Raw genomic sequence first — 19,845 nt, 5'->3', positions numbered from 1 at the left:
CAAGCAGAGGAACCAGCCACTAGAAAAAGGAACAGAAGGGCTCAGAAGCCCTTGCGAAGAGGGGAGAACACAAGCCCAGGCAGCTGCCTCTTGTGGGGCAGCTATGGAGGGAGAAGCGGTGAGGTCTGCCCTTCCTCGAGCTCTGGCTTGGACACTGACAATGTTCATTTTTTAGGACAGCATTTTCTAGCCTATGTTTTCATCTCCAGTGGGATTTCAATTAATCCTGAGATCAGAGCAGATAATCTGCAGGATGATCTTGGACCTGCCCTGGACCCCAAGGCACAGCCGAGAGAAGAGAGAGGACAAGGACTGCTTGGCATTTCACACCAAAAGACTAACTAGCCCAAGGCTGAGGTTGGCTTTCGCATTCAAATGAAACTATGCAGTGAACTGTGACCCTGTTACAGGGAATATTATATCTAAATAAAAGCAACTCCCAAAGGCTTCATTTCCTTGCTCATTTTGGGTGAATTTTTAATCATTTAAGGTCAACTTTAACCAAATCATAGATGCCTATATAAGCCTATCATTTTCTAGCCCAAGCACTAATAAAGACATTTCCTTCCACACAAATAAAAATTGAAACAAAATTTCAAAGGAAAAAAAAAAAAAAAAAACAATGAAAGTAAAAGAATGTGAAAAGAAATACAAATCAAAGAAATTTATTGGTGTTGACAAAAATACATAATACAAAAAACAAAACAAACACAACAGAAACAAAACCAGAGACTCCCCCTGCGGCGGGGCCCCGCGCCCGAGGTACTGACAGCCAGCAGCCCCAGGAACCCTCAGAGCATCGCACTTAATTCATGAGGACCTCCATCTGCACCAGCCTCGCATTGGTGTCCCCAGACGTCCGGTAGGGTATCATCCCAGCAAGGTAATCAGGGCCCGGGCTTGACTGCGGAGTTGCTGAAAGAAAGGGGAAGCAGAGAAGAAACCCTGTTAACTTCCAGCTTGGGGCACTGTCCTGGGAACCACCACCCTGTCCCCTTCCATCTCCTACCCCTTGGTGCCAGGGCAGATTCCTGGCGGTGGATGACAGTCTTACCCCTCCACTGTCACGTGCGTTCCTCCAGCACAGTTAGTTAGGCTCTTCCACTGGGGCCCAATCCCAAAGCCCTCCTACTTAGTAAAAGATGGATGGGCTTGCCAGGCAAGCTGCCTCGCCTGCCACATCTGACCAGCTGCCAACACCGCCCTGAGCCTCTCTCTCTCCCCTGGCTGGTTTCTGTCCACCTGCTGCCACAGGGACCAGAGTTTGCAGAACCTTCACGAAGCATCTGCACTACCAGAGGCAAGGCCGTACCTGAGTGCAGCCCCTGCCAGTTTTCCTCTCCTACGTCTTCCTTCCCTTTCCTTGCACTCCTTCCATTTCTACCCTCCTGACTGAAGGGCTTGGCCCTCTTCTCGCAGACAACAGTATTTCTGGGATTCCTGGATCGCTCCGGAATGGAAGAAGATTTTTGTCAGGTGTTTCAACTATAGAAAGAAGACCCTTCACTCCAATTTCCAAGTGATAAATTACTGAATAAGGAATAAAAGAAATGTAGGAGGAGGGCTTCAGGCTGCCCCATACTGAGATGCACTGGATGTTCATACCAGCAAGAAAGGAAACCGTACGTGCAATAGAAGGGGGTGGTTTACACACATCTTTTGGACCAGCAACAAGACTTTAAAGGAAAATTGAGGATTACTTCCTTGGTCTCTTAGGGACCATTCAGGAAGAAAATAGAAAGGCAAGTGCCTTTCATGTGATACGTGAAATGAATTGGCAAGTACAGGTCCAATTAATGTCCAAACCAAAAGAAATTTTATGATAAGAGCAACATTAGATTTCCCTTAAAACTGCATAAATGTGCACAGGCTCTCATGCCTAACTTGAAGCTCCTTTAAATGAGCTCCAGGGGTGTTCAGACCAAGGAATCCATCCCCTCACTGAACAGCACTGCAACTTAAACCATGAAGCCAACTCCTTGGGCAGGCAGCTTTTACACATAAGCCTCTCCTCGACCCTACCTGTCATTACAAAGGAGAGTGGTGGGCAAGAGGAAGACAGGAGATGGCTCTATCCATCATATGTAAAAACTAAGTGCCTAAAAAAGAGATTAAAACACACACAGAATGTGAGTCCAGCTCGTCTTTCAACCGTTCCCTTCAGATGTGGAAAATGGCTACATTTTCTTTCTCTGTGAGCAAGCCCTGCTCTGACCTGTGAGCAGCACACAGAATACCAAAACACCCACCATTTCAGGACTCATATTCATGACGGCACCGCCCTGGGTTTCTTTCATCATAAAAACTCTGCAGCCAAAGCAAGCCCACCGCTGGCACATCTCCTGTTTAGGCTCTTGCCTGTCCAAGTGCAGATGGTGGACCAGCAGCTGCCTCTGGTGCCCACCATGGATGGACCACCATGTCCATGGGCCACTCCCGAGCACTGCATGTGTGCTGCCTAAGGTGAAAACTTCTACCATTACTCAGGAGGCAGACATTCTGACAACGACAGTGCCTGTGGGGTCAGAGCAGAGAGAGCCCACAGACATCCCTGGAGGCAGAAGGTAGTTTTCAAGGCTCTGGTTTCTTTTTTTTTTCTTTTTTTTTTTTTTTTTTTTTGTCTTTTTGCTGTTTCTCGGGCCGCTCCCGCGGCATATGGAGGTTCCCAGGCTAGGGGTCCAATCGGAGCTGTGGCCTCCGGCCTATGCCAGAGCCACAGCAACTGGGATCCGAACGGCATCTGCAACCTACACCACAGCTCATGGCAACGCTGGATCGTTAACCCACTGAGCAAGGGCAGGGACCGAACCCGCAACCTCATGGTTCCTAGTCGGATTCGCTAAATTGGTGACCAAACATACGTACGGTTTTCATGAAAGTGCTGAACTGAGACTCATAAAGTCACCTTGCGCTTTAAAATAGGAGGAATTCTTGTGGAATCACTATAAATTTGCATTTCGTTCGATTTCTCTAAGGGAGATATTCACTGACTCAGCACATTCCCCCTCCCGCCACCTTGAGAAGAGTAGCAACCCCATTAATGTTGGATTTCTCCTGAGAGTCCCCTGACACAAGCTTTACACAGGTGTCAGGCAGCAATAATGAAAAAGAAAAAACCCGAGTAGATTAGGGTCAGAGCAATGGTGTCAGACGGTGCAATGGACGGCAAACCAGAAAGGTAGTTCTCAGCGATGGCTCTGGCCAACGCTGGGATCTTACAGAATCACGGTCCTCGATGACTCGCTGGGGCCTGGATGCCGAGGATGGACTCGTCCCCTTGAGCCTCTTAAACTGTGTGAACAAGATGTTCATGGTGGCGAGAAGCACCTCTGAGAGGTTGTGCCTGATCTGGGCAGAGAGAAGGACATAAAGTAAAGAACACGTTGCGCCTGGTCCCATCCCATCTCTACAGCTGCCAGATGGGGCGCTACACAGCCACCGGAGAGGAGCTGACGGCACTGAAACATCAAGTGTGAGAGCACAGCCCGGGCAGCGCTGCTCAGGTCAGGTGGGTCACTCTTCTGCTCCCTTCTTGAGCCAGTCCTTCTAGGTGAAAGCATGCTGACTGCATCTGGTCAGCAGAGCCATCACCGAAAAAAAAAAAGGCTTCATCTAAACGTCAGTAGGTAGGGCTGCCTGTGCTAAGTTCTCCAGTCCCACCACTCCGCACTGCCTCCCACCTACCACACTGTCTCCAGTGGCCCTACACAGCCCCAGCAGAGTCCTTGGGAGTGTCTATGAGGACAGGCCCTGGGACACCACTTCAGGTGACACGATGCATGATGTAACCAAGGGAAGGCAAGAAAACAACCAAAGGAGTGGCTGGGGGTTGACCTGCAGCAGGTGTGAAGGGAAGGCTGCCAAGAGGCAGGACCTCCAGAACTGTGCATACCACAGCAGGCAGGGCCCCAGCCCACATGCAGAAGCTGCCTTCCTTCTTCCTCTAGCAGAGAAACGAAAGGCATGTGCCTATAGAGTAACTGTTTTAAGTTGAAACACTGTCAGCAACATCCCTGAACTAGGCAGCTGGCCCTGCTGCCTGTGATTCTAGAGAAGAGTCTTACCCCAGGTTCACATGGGAATACCCAGCAGAGGTCTGGGCTGCAGTCCAGATCAGGGAAACCAGAATTTTTGGGCTTGTGCATGAAGATTTTTTTAAAGGTCTAGCAATTCCAGTGTGCAGCCCAGACGAGCACCCTGGGCTAGGCATCGACACATGTGATAGACCCTACAGAGATGGTGGTGGCTCTGGGGCTAAGTGAGTCCATGGTCACTGCACCTGCTTCTTGAGACAAAACAGCTCAGAGAAGGGAAGGAAGCAAGTGTATCATGACGCACGTTTCTATGCCCAATGGAACTACTCAGATAAGATCACTGACATAACCTCTAGGACAAGTGGATAATAAAGAATTAAACCAGATCTCAAAGGATCAACAAAAAAACCTATTTCTCCCAAGAACATGTTTGATCACTAAGGCAAGTATCTTTTCTGAGACAATAATCTAATGGGGATACGTTTACTTGCAGAAAAACCAGCCCAGGAAGCCTGGAATTGGACTCATCTGAGTGTGGACGGTGACTGCAGTAGGACTCTTAAAGTGACTGGCTACATTAAAACAAAAGCTTTCAGTGGAAGTGGGGAAAAAGGAATTTTTTATTTCAGGAAGAAAAGGACTCACCTCATCACTGAAATTTCTGAAGGCAGCCACTCTTTCTTCCACACTTTCCTGATTCAGAGGCACTAGCTTCAAGCGATCAATTATCTGTTTAAAACAAACCCCAGCATCCCCATAAGATACAACCATCAGAGTCATTTCATTTCCTTAAACACATAGTCAGCATCTAACATGTTCATAACGGGCTTCTTAATAGCAAATGCTACCCCCTAGTACAAAGGCTTTGATTCTTACTTGCTGACTGACTCAATTCCTATCCTTGTTTTCTGAGGTAGTTTCACAATTGAGAGATTTCAAATTACTCCGAGAAACCATTCTGCTTTTAGACTAAAGAAGAAAGGAATAGAAAAAAGAAAAAGAAAAAAAAAAGAGCAACACAGAAATCCTTTTAAAATTCCCAGGATCATACTTGTCCTTCTTCACTTAACAGGCCTATCAGTGACATTTCCTTTGTTTTAAATGAGTCCCATGAAACATTCTCATTTTTCAAGGGCATACATTAACTTGCACTTCAAACACCCCTCCTGAAACTTACATCAAAGGCTCTGTCAATATGCCCACTGTGATACTCGTCAAAAAAGGTGATCAAGTCCAACAGAAGATAGAACGTGGAGTCCACAAATTTATTTGCACTGATTCCCTGAGCCCTATACCTGAAGCACAAAAAGAGGGAAGGGAAGTATGAGTAGATGAGGAATTTCGGTGCAATCTATAACTTGAGGATAGCATGTGATTAATGTCAAAACCTCTCTAGATGAGATGAACGAGGGTGTAGAAAATAGTGTTTCCTTTGAAATGGTCAAGCATTTAATGGTGGACTTGATAGAAATCCACCTATAAATATTCGGCCTCCCTTTCAGTGAGCAGCTCCAACCCAGTTTTCTCTGGGTCAACTTCACTAGGTATATCTGTAGAGGGCACAGAAAGTGAGGCCTGTCACCACAGCCTGGGAGTTACACCAGTTGAAGTAGGATAACTCCGCTAAGTCATGGGGATAAAAGTAGATCCTGAAACACTGGCCACTACACCTCTAAGAATTCCCCCATCCATCCATCACTAGCTCCATTCCAAAATGCCTTTGGGATGGCTGCTAATGGTATGCAGATGGGTACAATGCCTAGAATTAGGTAGGATTAAAATGCTTTCATACCCTTCTTCTTGGCAAAAATGTTTACCAAGTGACAGGACCAAGTGTTGGTTATGATGTAGGGGATCAGGAACTCATTGCTGGTGCAGTGACGAGGCAGTAGAGCCACTCTGGGGAACTTAGACGTTACAGTAAAGCCGAAGATGCAGCTGGGTGGGTGCTGGGAGCCCCAGGGCCCCTGGGAGCCGGCTCTTACCGTTCTGCGATGGAGAGCGCCATGTTCTTCAGCCTCTCCTTGTTGGACTGTGGCGCACTGATCTGGGGGACGACAGGGCTGAGCAGTTTGTTCATCAGCTCCAGCACCTTGTCAGCATTCTGTTCGATTTTGGTAAATTAAGGGAGGAATCAATTAAAAAATAATCAGTAAGAGGGAAAAAACTAAATAACCAAAGCAAAAGCGGGAATTTCTGTTGTTTCTTGACTGGATGGTGATGACATGGATATATACCTCTGGGAAGGCCATCAAGAGGTACACTGGATTATAACTATATATATATATATTTTTTTTTTGGTCTTTTTGTCTTTTTGCTATTTCTTTGGGCCGCTCCCGAGGCATATGGAGGTTCCCAGGCTAGGGGTTGAATCGGAGCTGTAGCCACCGGCCTAGGCCAGAGCCACCGCAACGCAGGATCCGAGCCGCGTCTGCAACCTACACCACTGCTCATGGCAATGCCGGATCGTTAACCCACTGAGCAAGGGCAGGGACCGAACCCGCAACCTCATGGTTCCCAGTCGGATTCGCTAACCACTGCGCCACGACGGGAACTCCCTATTACTACATTTTTATACCTTTTAATCAGACCACAATCAAAACATTTTTAAATTTAAAAAATGAATTACAACTCTCTTTTTGCCCACTTTTCTCAGTTGGTAAAAGGAGAGAATGCAATCTTGAAGCCACAGAGTCATCAGTGTTCATGCATGTTCTGAGGAAGCACTGCTTACTCCAGCTCTCTCAGAACTCCTGGGCTGCTGTTTTGTTCCCTAGCACACCCCCATCACCAGCCCGTCTGCGGCTGCCCAGAGGGGGAGCACCGGGCATCTGCACCGGTAGCTTCACTACCCAAACATGATGGATGCTTACTCTGCTGCCAGTGAGACGACAGCTCAAGGCCTTCAGGATGTCCTCTCAATATGTTGCTTTTGTTTGGCCAGAAATACCTTATGGGCAGAAACAATTCTGTAAAATGGGAATTTCGCCTTGACTGGACCATGAACTGCCTGAGCACTAGGAGAAAATGCCTTAGCAGGGAGAGGGGTACAACAACAGCACCTCCGAAATGTTTGTGCATTTAATGCCCAAAGGCTGACAGATCTATAAAGTGCAGAAGAAGGAAAGGGCACATTTTACCTTGGCAAGGTCATAAAGCTTTGCTGCTTCTTCAAACAGTCCTTTGTTTTCTGCCACAGAAGCAACTTTGTTGATAATAGGCTTTGTGTCACTAGTAAACTTATCTATGACTCCAGGCTGACAAAACAAATTATGGAGGAGAGGAAGAGAGAAACGGGGGAATAGAACTGTTATTTTAAACACAGAGAAGCAACTGGGATCCGAAAACTTCTTTAACTGAAAATGCTTGCCCTGGGCAATGCATGTATTTCATCAGCTAGACTCTGGCTTTCTTGAAAATATGAAAAGGACCAAAGAAACTATACACGAAGAGGCAGACTCACAGGCGGTACAGAGGAGTCAGCAATAAGACTCTGGGTTTTCTGATTTTCTAAAAAATGATCCAGAGTAGGAGAAATTATCAGTGATTTCAACTTTGCTGATGAGTAGGGGGAAAAAATTAGGAGGCTTAGAGAAAATATCTGAAAGATTTTGAATTTGCTAAGACAGATGGCAAAAGAAACCCAGTCCTGAAAAAACATATGGCAAGTGGTGTCAGGATATTTAAAAAAAAAAAAAATCACTCAGCTGCAACCAAATGGTCAAGAGACTATGGGAGAGGCCTTAGGAACCACAGAGAGAGGGGAGATAGCGTGACGTCTGATTGGCCGTCTGATTCTCCATCTGAGCTGGACCAATCAGGGTGACCTGCTCCCCCGACGATGGCAGCTCGAGAGATCAGTGAAGAGGTTCTGGGGTTAAAAAGGACTGGGTTCAAATTCCAGCTCCCTTTCTTACTAGCTATACGACCTTGAGTATATAATTAACCTCTCTTGTCTCTACTTCCTCCCTTGGAAAAAAGATAAGGGTTCCCACTGTCTTAGGTTACTGTGGCAATTAGGTGAGATAATTCATGTTAAGCATTCAACACAGGCAGCTGTCACTACTCAATAAGCATGGCCACTGTCACCAGCACTGCCAACTGGTCTTCTACACTGGACAGTGTACGTGGTGTGAGCTCATCTTGCAATTGCTGGCTGTAAGTCACACCTTTGGCATGCATAAGTTCCTGGGCCAGGAATCAAATGTGAGCCACAGCAGTGACAAGAGAGAGGCAGGTGACCCCACAAGGAGCATGACTGAGTGGGGTCAGGACTGGTCTGTGACACCAGGGCCTCTGCCCCTTCTGCTACATTGCCCAATAGGCATGATGGGTCTCAGGGAATCTAAGGCCCACAGCAGCAGCTGCATCTCTGGGGTAGTGTAGGGTTCTGAGTCCTCGGAAACTACCTTTTGAGACAGGTCAAGTGGATTTCTAACTTTCCCATCTGGGGAGAGTAAGTGCCATAATCTATTCCTTTCTTGCATATATTCTAAATTAAGAATGGCAGAACGTAGCCTTCTCAGGTAAAAAATGGCAGGCATGAACAGATTCAGTATTCTGAACGTAATTTAAAACGCTCTCGAATCACAAATTTACACATTTTAAGGAGAAACATCAATGTGCGCAAAATCAAGGCCATCGTTTGGGGCCCGTAATTTTCATTCTTTGTTTTTAAAAAGAGGCAACTTCATTCCAATTTGCATCTTCAGTACCTTGACTTCCAAAATCTAACTATATTCCTTTGACAATTATAAACCCCCAATTGTAAATTCACACATCTCTAGCGGTGCATTTTACTCACCTTTCTACTTCCATCATTCTCTAGTTTCCCAAGAATCATATCAAACTGCAGAGACAAAAAAAGTTTACTCAATTTACTGAATGAGGATATACACATAATCCACAATTCTTTGGAGACAAGAACAATGAGACTGAATCAATATTTTCACAGTCAGAAAGCAAAGAAAACTCCAAAGCCCTCCTGGCCACATCCACCAAACTCAGACCTCATCAGGTATCACATTAGCTTGAGAACATGTATACTGGAAATCAGAGGGTGGAAAACGAAATAGACATACCTCTCGACTTTCTACCACCAGCTCGCTCACACAGCGCAGAAACATATTTTCTCCTTGACTATCCTTCTCATCCCTGGAATGGACACAAACAACCTGGTTTCAGGTGTGGCCTCAAGGACTCTGTCATTCCCACAATGGCAGAAATCAAAACCAGCTGAAGTAAATGTTCAAAAGCCAGTCTAACCTGAGGAAGTAAAAGTACTGGAGGGCCTCCCTCGGGTCCGTGGACTCAAACTTGCGGGTGTAGAGCATGAGCAGCCTCACAAAGTTCAGCCTCCGCATGCAGGGAGGGTCACCGGGCTCATGGCTGACTGCACCAAGGGGGACAGAATGGGTCACAACCACACTGCCTTCTGACCCTCACCCCCCCCCCCCGCCAGCCCACCCCACCAGGAACTATAGGAACTGACTCCAAAGACCCAGCAGCACCTGCTCCTGCAGCCCAGCCAGTGTTTGGAAAGGAGAGCTTTGGCCAAGTCCCTTCACTACCCTGTCCTCAATTTCATCCCAAGTACAGAGTGGAGGAAACAGCATGGTAGTAAACTACCAGCAGGCTAGGCTCTGAATGAAAAGAGGGAGACAACCGACCAATAAGACATGTGCTCTGGGGTGATGCTGCCGTGCTAAGGAAGCGGCAGCCCCTCCCGAATATTTATCTTCTCTCCTCGCCTGACTCCCACCCAGGCAGGTACGAGCAGAAGATGGCTGGTGGGGCTTCCAGGGTCCCCAGTCAGAGCCCTAATGGGAACCAGAATCACGACTCCAGGGGCTGCTTCTCCTGCACTACCCTCTAGGCAACCTGACTGGCCACTATAAACTAGCACTCTGCACAGCATTTAATATATTAAACACCCCAGGGAATACTAACTGGGGGAGAGGGGCAGGCATGAACTCTCACACTAATCATCCTACAGAAGCCCAACTGTCTCTAACACTCTAAACTATTTATTTGTCCAAATCCTTGCTGGCTGCACTCTATGTCCACCGCCAGCCATGGGGATGCGTTATGGCTATGCCACTGTCAACAAATACTTACGGAGCTGGGCGCTCTGTCCCGAGGATTTTAAAAGCAGCTTCAGCTCAAAGAGCACCAGTGCCACGTGGACAGCATGGCAGCGCAGCCGCTCCATGCGGAAGAGAAAGGCAATTGCAGCTTCAAACTGCGCTGTCAGGAAGAGCACTTGGAAGTAGAGGAAGGGCTGCTGGTTCACCGTGAAGTGGGACTCGCCTAGAGGGAGAGGAGGTCAAACTGACTCAGAAGGAGCCAGCCTACGGGCAGCCCCGAGCCCAGGCAGAGGCCTGTGTGCTCAGGACTTGCTGGGCAGGACGAAAGCCCCAGCTCCGCCTGAGCTGGTGGCAGGGGCTCTGGACACAGCGGACGCTACTCCAGCCTCGCCCAGCTTCCACGTCCTCCAGACCTCACCACACAGCTGAGTGGCGGCCACGCTGTAAAACCCAAACTGCCTGTATCAGTTCAGGACCTTAAAATACAAAGGGGGCTGTTTATCTTCTTTAACCTGTTAAGAGTCACTCAATAGGAGAGGAATGAAGATTTCAAGGCTTCAGTTCACTGAGGTTCACAGATGTTTGCATTCAACATTGCCGACCACTAGTTGGAACCTTTTCTTTCCAGAATTTTTAAACAATGAGAGAAGGACAAAAAAGGAAAGCTATTTCTCCCTTGTTTGTGCTCAGATACAGCCACTGTTGAGATGTGAGGAAGCAATGGCCAGGTCCGTTACGTCTCTCTGAGCAAATGTCTACCAGAGCAGGTCTAAGAACTAGAGGAAAGAGTTTACTGTAAACAACCATATGAGTCACAATACGCTGCTTAAGGCCATATGGCGTCTACTCAAATTTGAAATCACTGCTCTGTTGCATTCTGTTTTGAAGATCCACTGCATTCTGAAGGAAAGACAGTGTTTAGAGAGGAAGGAATTTCCAGAAAAAAGCGAAGCAGTAACCTTAGGTGCACAAGAGCGATAAGGCAGTTATGTTCACGGTATCTTACCATAGTCTTCCAACAACTGTTTCTGGAACTGAGAGAGAGTGAGCCTGTCTTGTGGGGAGCTGGTGCCGTCGTCATCAAAACACACCTGGTTCAACTAAACCCCCAAGAGAAACACAGGCATTGGTATAAACTACTTCCCAAGCCGGGTGTGGCGTTGTAGCCAGTCAGCAGCCATGCTCGAGGCTCTGCTAACTGCAATTTACTTGTTGGGAATATTACACCGTAAAAAATGGGCCAGGAGACAGGAAATCCACCAGTCAGGCCACCTTACTGGCGTCATGCATTAAACAGTAAAATCTGCTTGCAGAGCACGAGAAGGGGGAGGGGGCAAATGTTCTACTGGGCAAGGGAAGCAGCGCCTGCCTTGAGCCACAGGTAGTCCTCGGTTTTGTCGGCCACCTCGCTCTGGTTGTCGGTGACATCACATCTGCCGATGATACAGTACACGGCCCGTTTGTAGGGATCCGTGTTGTTCCTGAGGGCCCTGCGGTAATGCAGCCGGAGCTTGTTCTCTGTAGCTGGGGACAATCTAAAGACAAAGGAACAGATACACATGCACACATGCTGAGGGTCCCCAAGGGCATCTGACAGCACCCAGGTCCCAACCACGGAACAGGGGCACAAAGCCTTACTTCAGAGAGGGTAACAGAACGGTCCTGCCCACACTCCCCTGGGTACCCTCGCTTTAACCTGACCTGCAGGTAGGTACCAGCACCGGCGCCTCTGGCTGCTGGCTTCTTTCTCAAGTAGCAGCCTTCAGGGGCACGTGAGACTCTCTGGGGAATCAGTCCTCCACCCCACTCCCCAGCAGTCCTCAAGCAGTGATGGCCAAGGGCAGTCAGTTCCTCTCTCAGTCCCAAGCTGGCCTCTCCACTCCCTTGTCCCTGAGAGGTCACCTCCCTACACTCAAGTCCTCGCCTCAGGGTCTCCCACTGGGGGAACGCTAAGACGTTAATTCTACTTTACACTCTCTAATGTCAGCAAGACAAGGGCTTACGAACAAGACAACTGACACTGCCTAAAAAAGTAACCCTAGTTTTCCAGAAGTATTGCTCGGGTAACATTATTTCTTCTACATGCAAGTGCATATATTTAAATTGAGTTCAGATATGAACTTAAGTCCAATTACATTAACAAAATCCAGAGAAAAAATAATGCTTAGCAGTTCCTTTAATGCAAGGGAACTAATAAACAACAACAAAAACCTTAGTGAATTCATTCAATGATTACACCTCAAGTTTGCTAACTTCTAATTCTGTCCTTTGAGCTATGAAATGTATGACAACCTATTTTCTTATTCTTTTTCTTTTTTTTTTCTGGCTGCACCCACGGCATGCAGGCCAGGGATCGAACCTGTGCCACAGCTGTAACCACAGCCACAGCAGTGACAATGCCAATCTTTAACCTGCTGAGCCATGAGGGAACTCTGACAACATATTTTTATTTGGGCCAACCAGAAAAGCACTGAACAAGAATAAACCAAGTGTAACAACAAGGTTTCATTTTATAGAGTGTCTATGCTATGCCTTGGATTTTGTAAGTCTAGACATTGGTGTCAGAATGGGGCTCTTTTAATGTTTTCAACTGTTATTCTCCAGAGTTCTACTTGTTTTCTAAACTTCATTTCTTCCCAAGGAGAAACTTATCTGGAGCCATGCACAAGGGAGAGAGCAATGCCAGCGGAGGCTGCCCTGTAGATGCACCGTCTCACTGACCGTACCTTCTGTCCTTGCTGTTCATGTACTCCTGGAACCAAGTTTTAAACTCTCCCAGCTGGTGCTGAGCGCGGTTAACCACCTGTGAGGCGGCAAGCAGGTCTCCACAGCGCATGCAGTAATAAATTAAGGCCCACACGGGATGGCCTTCCACCTCTCCATCCTAAAAGAGGAATGGTGCTTGAATAAACAGGCAACCAAAGCTAAGTGATGGCTTTCGATGCGCTGGCCCTCAGCTAAGCCCTCTTCTTGTATTGAGTCACTTACTCTCATGACTCCATTAGGCAGGGACCGTGAATGGTCTCCTCTGTTTTCCAAACCAAGAAACCGAGGCATGGGGATGTTAAATAATGTGCCCAAGGTAAGCTGGTAAGTGGCACTGCAGCTGCAGAGCCTTTCCTCCACAGCACTCTGTGCCCCACATGACTCAAAGCCAGCCAGTGAGCTTCCCTTGGAGCCCCAGTCCCCCACAGCACTCAGGTGACACCTTCTGTGATCATTACAGGTGTGCACTCTTGCAACCCCCACAAGCCAAGGCTGAAGATGTTCACTGACCAATGAGAGACTTATCATCAAATTCAGTTTATAAAATGTTGGCCATTAGCCAAATGGCCCCTGAGCTGTTCATTCAGTTCCTGAGTATCTCTGTTTTGGATGCCGTGCTAGGCACTGGGCATCTAAGAAGGCAGCTGTCCCACTCAGCACCAGAGCTTCTCTCTCCTAAAAGTAGTTTCATCAAAACCTGCGAAGCATCACCAAGGAGCCCTCTGGTTACTCCCCTCTGCTTCTCCCCAACTCCCTCACAAAAGTGGACCTCAGACTTCCTTTCTCGGCTCTTCCACCCTTCCCTTGACAGGACTCTTTCCAAAACCCAGATCTGATCGTGTCACTCCCTACTTAAACCCCTCTGAGCTGTTTATTATCCCAAGTGCTCAGCCTGGCATTCGAGGCCCCGCCCTACCAGGTGTCATGCATTTGTCCACGCTGCTCCCTCCTCAGGAACACCCTTTCCCAAACCCCTGGCTGGTGAGTGCCTATTCTTCAAGCACAAGTGCGGCCTTCACCTCCTGTATGAAGGCAGCCTTCTGTGCATCCTACCACCCTCGGTACAAAACACTCCGCACACAGCATGGTATCTAACATAACTGGGCTGTGAGCTGAGAAGAAAGGCACATTCTGGGAACCTTATGCAACTCTGTTCTTCCAGCTGTTTGAGCCAACCATCTCTGAAGTCATGCCTGACTCTGCCGCTCATACCCACAGACAAGTTCTACTGGGTCTATGTCCAGAACCCAATGACGTCATCACCACCCCCACAGCCTGCACCTCCTCTATGAGCAACCTGGATTCCTGCACCACTAGCCTCCCAAGGTCTCCCAGCTTTTCTCCTCGCCCCCTCTGGTCTCTTCTCCAAAAAGCAGTATCCACACATAACCTCATTTAAACTGAAAACATCTATGCATGCACGACTGCTCTGGGAGTGTTAACTGACCACACAGAGAAAGATGCCAGTACCTGAAGTCCAGGCAAGGGAGCTGGAAGTTTGATGTTCAGGAAACTTCGAACCAACTGGTAAGTCCCAGGCACCCCGCCCAGCTGGGCCTGATGCAAGTTTCCAAAGACAGTCACAAGGGTGTAATTCTTATAACTGGAAAAAATTTAAAGGTAAAGAAGAGGCAGACTGAAAACACGTATTACACACATCTGTGTCCCTACGCACTACATTAGACTGTGAACTCCACAGAGAAGGGCTTGGACTTCAACCTAACGCAGAAGAGGAAACAGCGCATGCCTGATGAAGCGTACTGCATTATTTATTCAGTGGGTGGTGGATAATTGTGAAGATTTCTCATCACAGCAGATTCTCAAAAGAATCCCTAGAGCAATGTAATTGTGGACTTCAAATGCATTAAAGGCTAACATGTAGAATAATAATTGCTCCAGCTCAGAGCCTAATGCTCTAGTGAGATCTTTTTAAACTTTTAGCTTGGAAAAAATTTAAAGCTACAGAAAATTAAAAGAATAGTCCAATGAATGCTCATATAGCCTTTACTTAGACTCACCAACTGTTAATCTTTGCAGGCATGTTTCTCTATGTATGCATGCATACACATGTTTACATATGTGCACTTTTCATCTGAACTATTTGAAAATGTTACAAAAATTTAGGAATCGGGGCTACCTAATCTTAAGTACTTCACCATGTATCTCCTAATTAGGACGAATTGCCTACCTAACCTCAACACTATCATGATAGCAGGAAATTTAACATTATGTACTGTTATTATCTAAAATATAACCTATATTCAAACCTCTTAATAATGTTCAATAATTTTTTTTTTTTTTAAATAACCCAGGGTCCAGTCAGGTGAATGCCTGAAATTTAGTGGTCATCCCACTTCCATTTCCCTTACTCTAGGGTAATTCTACCAACTTTTTATGGCACTGACCTTTTAAAAAGAATCCAGGCAGCTACCTGGTTACAACATCCCACAAGCTGGATAGTTCCTTGTAATCTCATCCAAGTTCAACTTTTTTTTTTTGTCTTTTTGCCTTTTCTAGGGCCACTCCCGTGGCATATGGAGATTCCCAGGCTAGGGGTCTAATCGTAGCTGCCGGCCTACGCCAGGGCCACAGCCACGCTGGATCCAAGCCACATCTGTGACCTTCACCACAGCTCATGGCAATGCTGGATCCTTAACACACTGAGCGAGGCCAGGGATCAAATCTGCAACCTCATGGTTCCTAGTTGAATTCGTTAACCACTGAGCCACGAGGGAACTCCCAGGTTCAACTTTTTTCGTCACGAATCTCACAAAAGCTGATGCTGGTACTGCCACTGAGTCCCCCAGTGAGGCAGGTTATACCATTTTGTCCCATTCATGGTAATATTTAGTTGTTCTCTCTCTCTTTTTTTTTTTTTTGGCCTCTCCACAGCGTATGAGTTCCTGGGCCAGGGATTAGATCCAAGCCGTAGTTGCGACCTAAACTGCGGCTGTGGCAATACTGGATCCCTAACCCATGTGCTGGGCCAGGGAGCGAACATGTGTCCCGATATTCCCAAGACGAGGCCAATCCGGTTGACCCACAGCAGGAACTCTAGTAACATTTCATTTTGATCACTTGGTTAAAAGGTGTTGTCCATCAGATTTTACTGCTGTAAAAACACCTCCTTTTCTCTTTGTAATTAAGAAGTACTCTACGGGGCAATATTTGGAAGTCATGTGATTATTGTGTTCACCAATAATCTTTCACCCAATAGTTTCCGCTGATGGTCCTCTACTGTCACATTGGTGGGTCAAGTGATAACTTTCTACTATTCCCTCATCATTTATATGTTAAATGCTTCTTATAATCCTCTACAGCGTTGTAAAATTGTTTTTACATTAAGATTAAAAGGTCTGAGTTACAGACATCTAAACATGGCGTTAATACAATGAAGAGCTTTCTAAATATGTTTTCTGTCCAAAACAAAAGACTGCCTCAAAAAGTCAGGTGCTCCATGTACACAAAGATATTCAACACCAGATTAAGTATGATAACAGATTGAGAGCGAGAGTGAGTGGAGACAAGAGAAAGAGAGGGAGACACAGAGAAAAACAACTGAATGTCAGTTATGGAAAAACACTCAATCGGAGTTCTGCATGGCGCAGTGGTTAAGGAATCCGACTAGGAACCATGAGGTTGCGGGTTTGATCCCTGGCCTTGCTCAGTGGGTTAAAGATCTGGCGTTGCCGTGAGCTGCAATGTAGGCTGCAGACTCGGCTTGGATTCTGTTGCTGTGGCTTGCGAGGCTATAGCTCCGATTAAGACCCCTAGCCTGGGAATCTCCATATGCTGCAGGATCAGCCCTAGAAAAGACACACACACACACACCACACACACACACACACACACACCTCAACAGAATTTGCTGTAGTTGTAAAAAATGATACTGACAAAAAACTTGAAAAACTATTTAAAACCATGTATTGTACATATCTGGATTATAAACTGTGTAAAAGATAAAAATCAAACAAAATGCTCTTATGTCCCAAAAAGCTGGGGTGGGGTGGGGTGAGGAAATACAACAAGGTAAAAGGAGCCTCTGGATGTGGGAGAGGAGATCACTCCTTTTTTCAGATCCTCTTTTTGGCATCTTCAATAGTTCTATAATAATCACGTAGCATTTTTTTATAGTGAAAAATAAACACAATTCAATTGAACAAATGTAATGAGCTCCCATCACTGGGAGTATTTAAAAGCAAAGGTTGGAAAAGAGATGAGAGAAGAGTCCTGTAGCAACCGGGACAAACAGATGCTGCCCAGTTCGGTCTCTTCCAACTTGAATGAAGACAACCCACATGCTGGAAAGCGCCTCAGTTGGAAAAGGAGCCTAAACTGCTGAGGGCTAAGAAACACATATCCTGCTTCAAATTTAGAATGCGGCAGGAAACCGACAGACCAACTCTATTTTCTCAACATTTTTAGCCTTATACTCAAAATACCATTTGGGACTGGGTTTACTGTGCCACCTGGTACATTATATCACTTGAAATATTATATGCTATACTGTCAGTGGATTAGCATCAGCAAAAAAAAAAAAAAATTTTTCTGTCTTTTGTCTTTTAGGGCTGCACCCATGGCACACGGAAGTTCCCAGACTGGGGTCAAATTGGAGCTATAGCTGCCAGTCTGTGCCACAGCCACAGCCACGCCAGATCCAAGCTGCGTCTGTGACCTGCACCATAGCTCATGGCAACTCTAGATCCTTAACCCACTGAGTGAGGCCAGGGGTCGAACCTGAATCCTCATGGATGCTAGCCAGATTCGTTTCCACTGAGCCACAACAGGAATGCCAGCAAAAATATTTTTTAAAGCGAATACAATTATTTGAAATACTCCCTTTATCAAAAGGGACAACAAATCCTTAAAAAGGATGCCATCAGAGTGATGTCACTAGTATGAAAAAAGAGAATAAGGTACAATAATCGTGCCAAGGAAACTTCCAAGTAGTCCCAAGTGCTGCTAAAGGAATTAGTGGAACAAGATAATTCTAAAACAGTAAATGAAAAATAAATGGGATGGGTTACATATATAAAACTAAAAAATGCAGCTGGTACCACTAGGGAAGTTCAGCACCAATGTTAAGGTTAGGTTTATTAAAGAAAAAGCAGTCATGAGCAGTTATATACTTACACCCATTAAAAAAAAATCCTAATGGTTTTCAAACACTGTAAGAAATTCTGACTGATATTTTGCTGACTAGTAGCAAATAAATACAACTCTATACATTAGGTTCTTTATGGCTGAAGATCAATATGCCCAAAACCTACATTATAAAAATTTAGTGAAAGTCTGATATAATTATGAATTCCTTGTGCCTGTGCCAGAAAGAATAAAAAACCATTTGGAGTTTCAGATTTTTCATAACAAAGGAATGGAAGCTAGTGAGTTTAATATGTCTGATGGTGTTCATCTTATGTAGCTATTATATAATTATTACAGTATTTGGTACAAAAACCTGTTCTTTCTCTGCTGTACCAAGTCTGAATTACCTTGACTTCCTAATGAAGTATTATTTTGTTGACAAAGGGTGACCACACTACAAGACCACTGGCAGCTGCACGGGCTCGGCAGCAACGAACTGCAACTGAGCAAGCGTATTCAGCTTGGCTTTCTTTTCTTGAGCCAGCGGAGAGAGACCCAGCACCCTATCTCTGAAATACAGAGGGTCTGCTGCACACTCATGACAACCCCCGCTGGGCAATTCAGAGCTAGAAGGAGTGTCGACAGGGAGTGCTGAATGGCAGGGGCCCTACCAGTGAGAGAGACAATGGTTAGGGCACAAGGGCACAGCCACAAACACCTCGGTGGCCAAATCCAACTAGGGAGGAGGTGGCAAAGAAACCCAGGCACAAAGCAGAGGCGTCAGCAGCCAGGAAGGACCCGGACTCACAAAGATTAACCGAGCAGAGCTGGGTGGAAAATAAAGGATCAAAGGGCCTTCCTAAGGTTTAAGGGTGGTAGTGCTGGGTGAGAAAATCAGAACGCTGAGAGAAAACACAGAGCCTAAGGAGAATTGTTGAATCACATTAGGGACCAGGATCCTGACCCAAGGCATCATGGCCTAATAGTCATGTCTCTGTACTGAGGGACAAAGAGCAGAGAGAGAAGAAGAAAAGCCTAGCCATGTTCCGGGCTCCCACTCACCCTGATTTTATATCAGTGTAGAAACAGTTCTGGTAGAGAAGTGTTTCTGAAAACAGGATAACACCTCTCAGACTTGCTCAACCTTGTAAATTATACCAGCTACAGAGCACTTAGCTTGAGGACTACCTGAAACACGCGATCAGCTGACTTCAGGGGATTGTAAAGGCCCCTCTGTGCTGCTGCCGCCTTACCTCTGCTCCAGGTACCCCAAGGCCTGCCTGACGAACTCCATGCGCACCTCCACGCTGTTACGGCTCTTCAGGGCGTCGGTTGCCGGCGCCAAAAGCACATCTGTCATTTGTTTTACCATGGCCCACATGTCAGAGATGTTCTGCACATAAACAAGACCGCGTGTGACATGGCTGCAGGGTGGGGAAACTGGTTCTTCAAGGTGTTCTGACTCAAAGGCAGGCAGGATGTGGAGGGGACTGGTCAATGTCCTGAGACCCTCAGGCTCAGGTCCAGTACAAAAGACCCACCTCTGCCCCGCCAGATACTAGGCTCCCGTCTTCCTACTGGCAGCCCCTGTTTGCGGGTTGGTTTTCAGATTAATTACTATACCAGGTCTGACATACCCACGTACATAATTAAGACCACACAAAAGTAACAAAAACACTGAATCTCAGTGGGTTATCCCTTAAGAAGAGTGAATACATTTATAATCATCCAAAGATCTAGGAGTTGAAACTCAAGTAGCTGCATTTCAGTCCTTACAAGGTCATATGAGTTTTTTAAGGCTTAAAATAAGAGTTTAACCTACATAATACAGGTTTTGTCCTCCCAGAGACTCTCCAGGGGCCACCGCTGCTATC

At 46.4% G+C, this 19,845-nt stretch overlaps 1 protein-coding gene across 5 annotated transcripts in view; it reads right to left on the bottom strand.

Annotated features, from left to right (window-relative positions):
• The window catches only part of NUP93 (nucleoporin 93), a 115,837-nt gene continuing 96,632 nt past the window's right edge, over window positions 641–19,845 (bottom strand). For 2 of the 5 annotated variants that reach the window (XM_021093394.1, XM_021093395.1), the window contains 15 exons: window positions 19,225–19,364; window positions 14,357–14,489; window positions 12,847–13,004; window positions 11,490–11,655; window positions 11,127–11,220; window positions 10,152–10,343; window positions 9,300–9,426; window positions 9,116–9,188; window positions 8,839–8,883; window positions 7,175–7,291; window positions 6,020–6,138; window positions 5,212–5,329; window positions 4,680–4,763; window positions 3,220–3,348; window positions 641–915 (listed from right to left, as the gene is read on the bottom strand). In XM_021093394.1, coding sequence (XP_020949053.1) covers window positions 871–915; window positions 3,220–3,348; window positions 4,680–4,763; window positions 5,212–5,329; window positions 6,020–6,138; window positions 7,175–7,291; window positions 8,839–8,883; window positions 9,116–9,188; window positions 9,300–9,426; window positions 10,152–10,343; window positions 11,127–11,220; window positions 11,490–11,655; window positions 12,847–13,004; window positions 14,357–14,489; window positions 19,225–19,364 — 1,740 coding nt within the window. In that variant the 3' untranslated portion in view covers window positions 641–870. 5 annotated transcript variants of the gene reach the window in all.

Source organism: Sus scrofa, chromosome 6, assembly GCF_000003025.6.
Source record: "Sus scrofa isolate TJ Tabasco breed Duroc chromosome 6, Sscrofa11.1, whole genome shotgun sequence".
Lineage (NCBI taxonomy): Eukaryota > Metazoa > Chordata > Mammalia > Artiodactyla > Suidae > Sus > Sus scrofa.
This window is presented reverse-complemented; position numbering and strand designations above follow the sequence as displayed.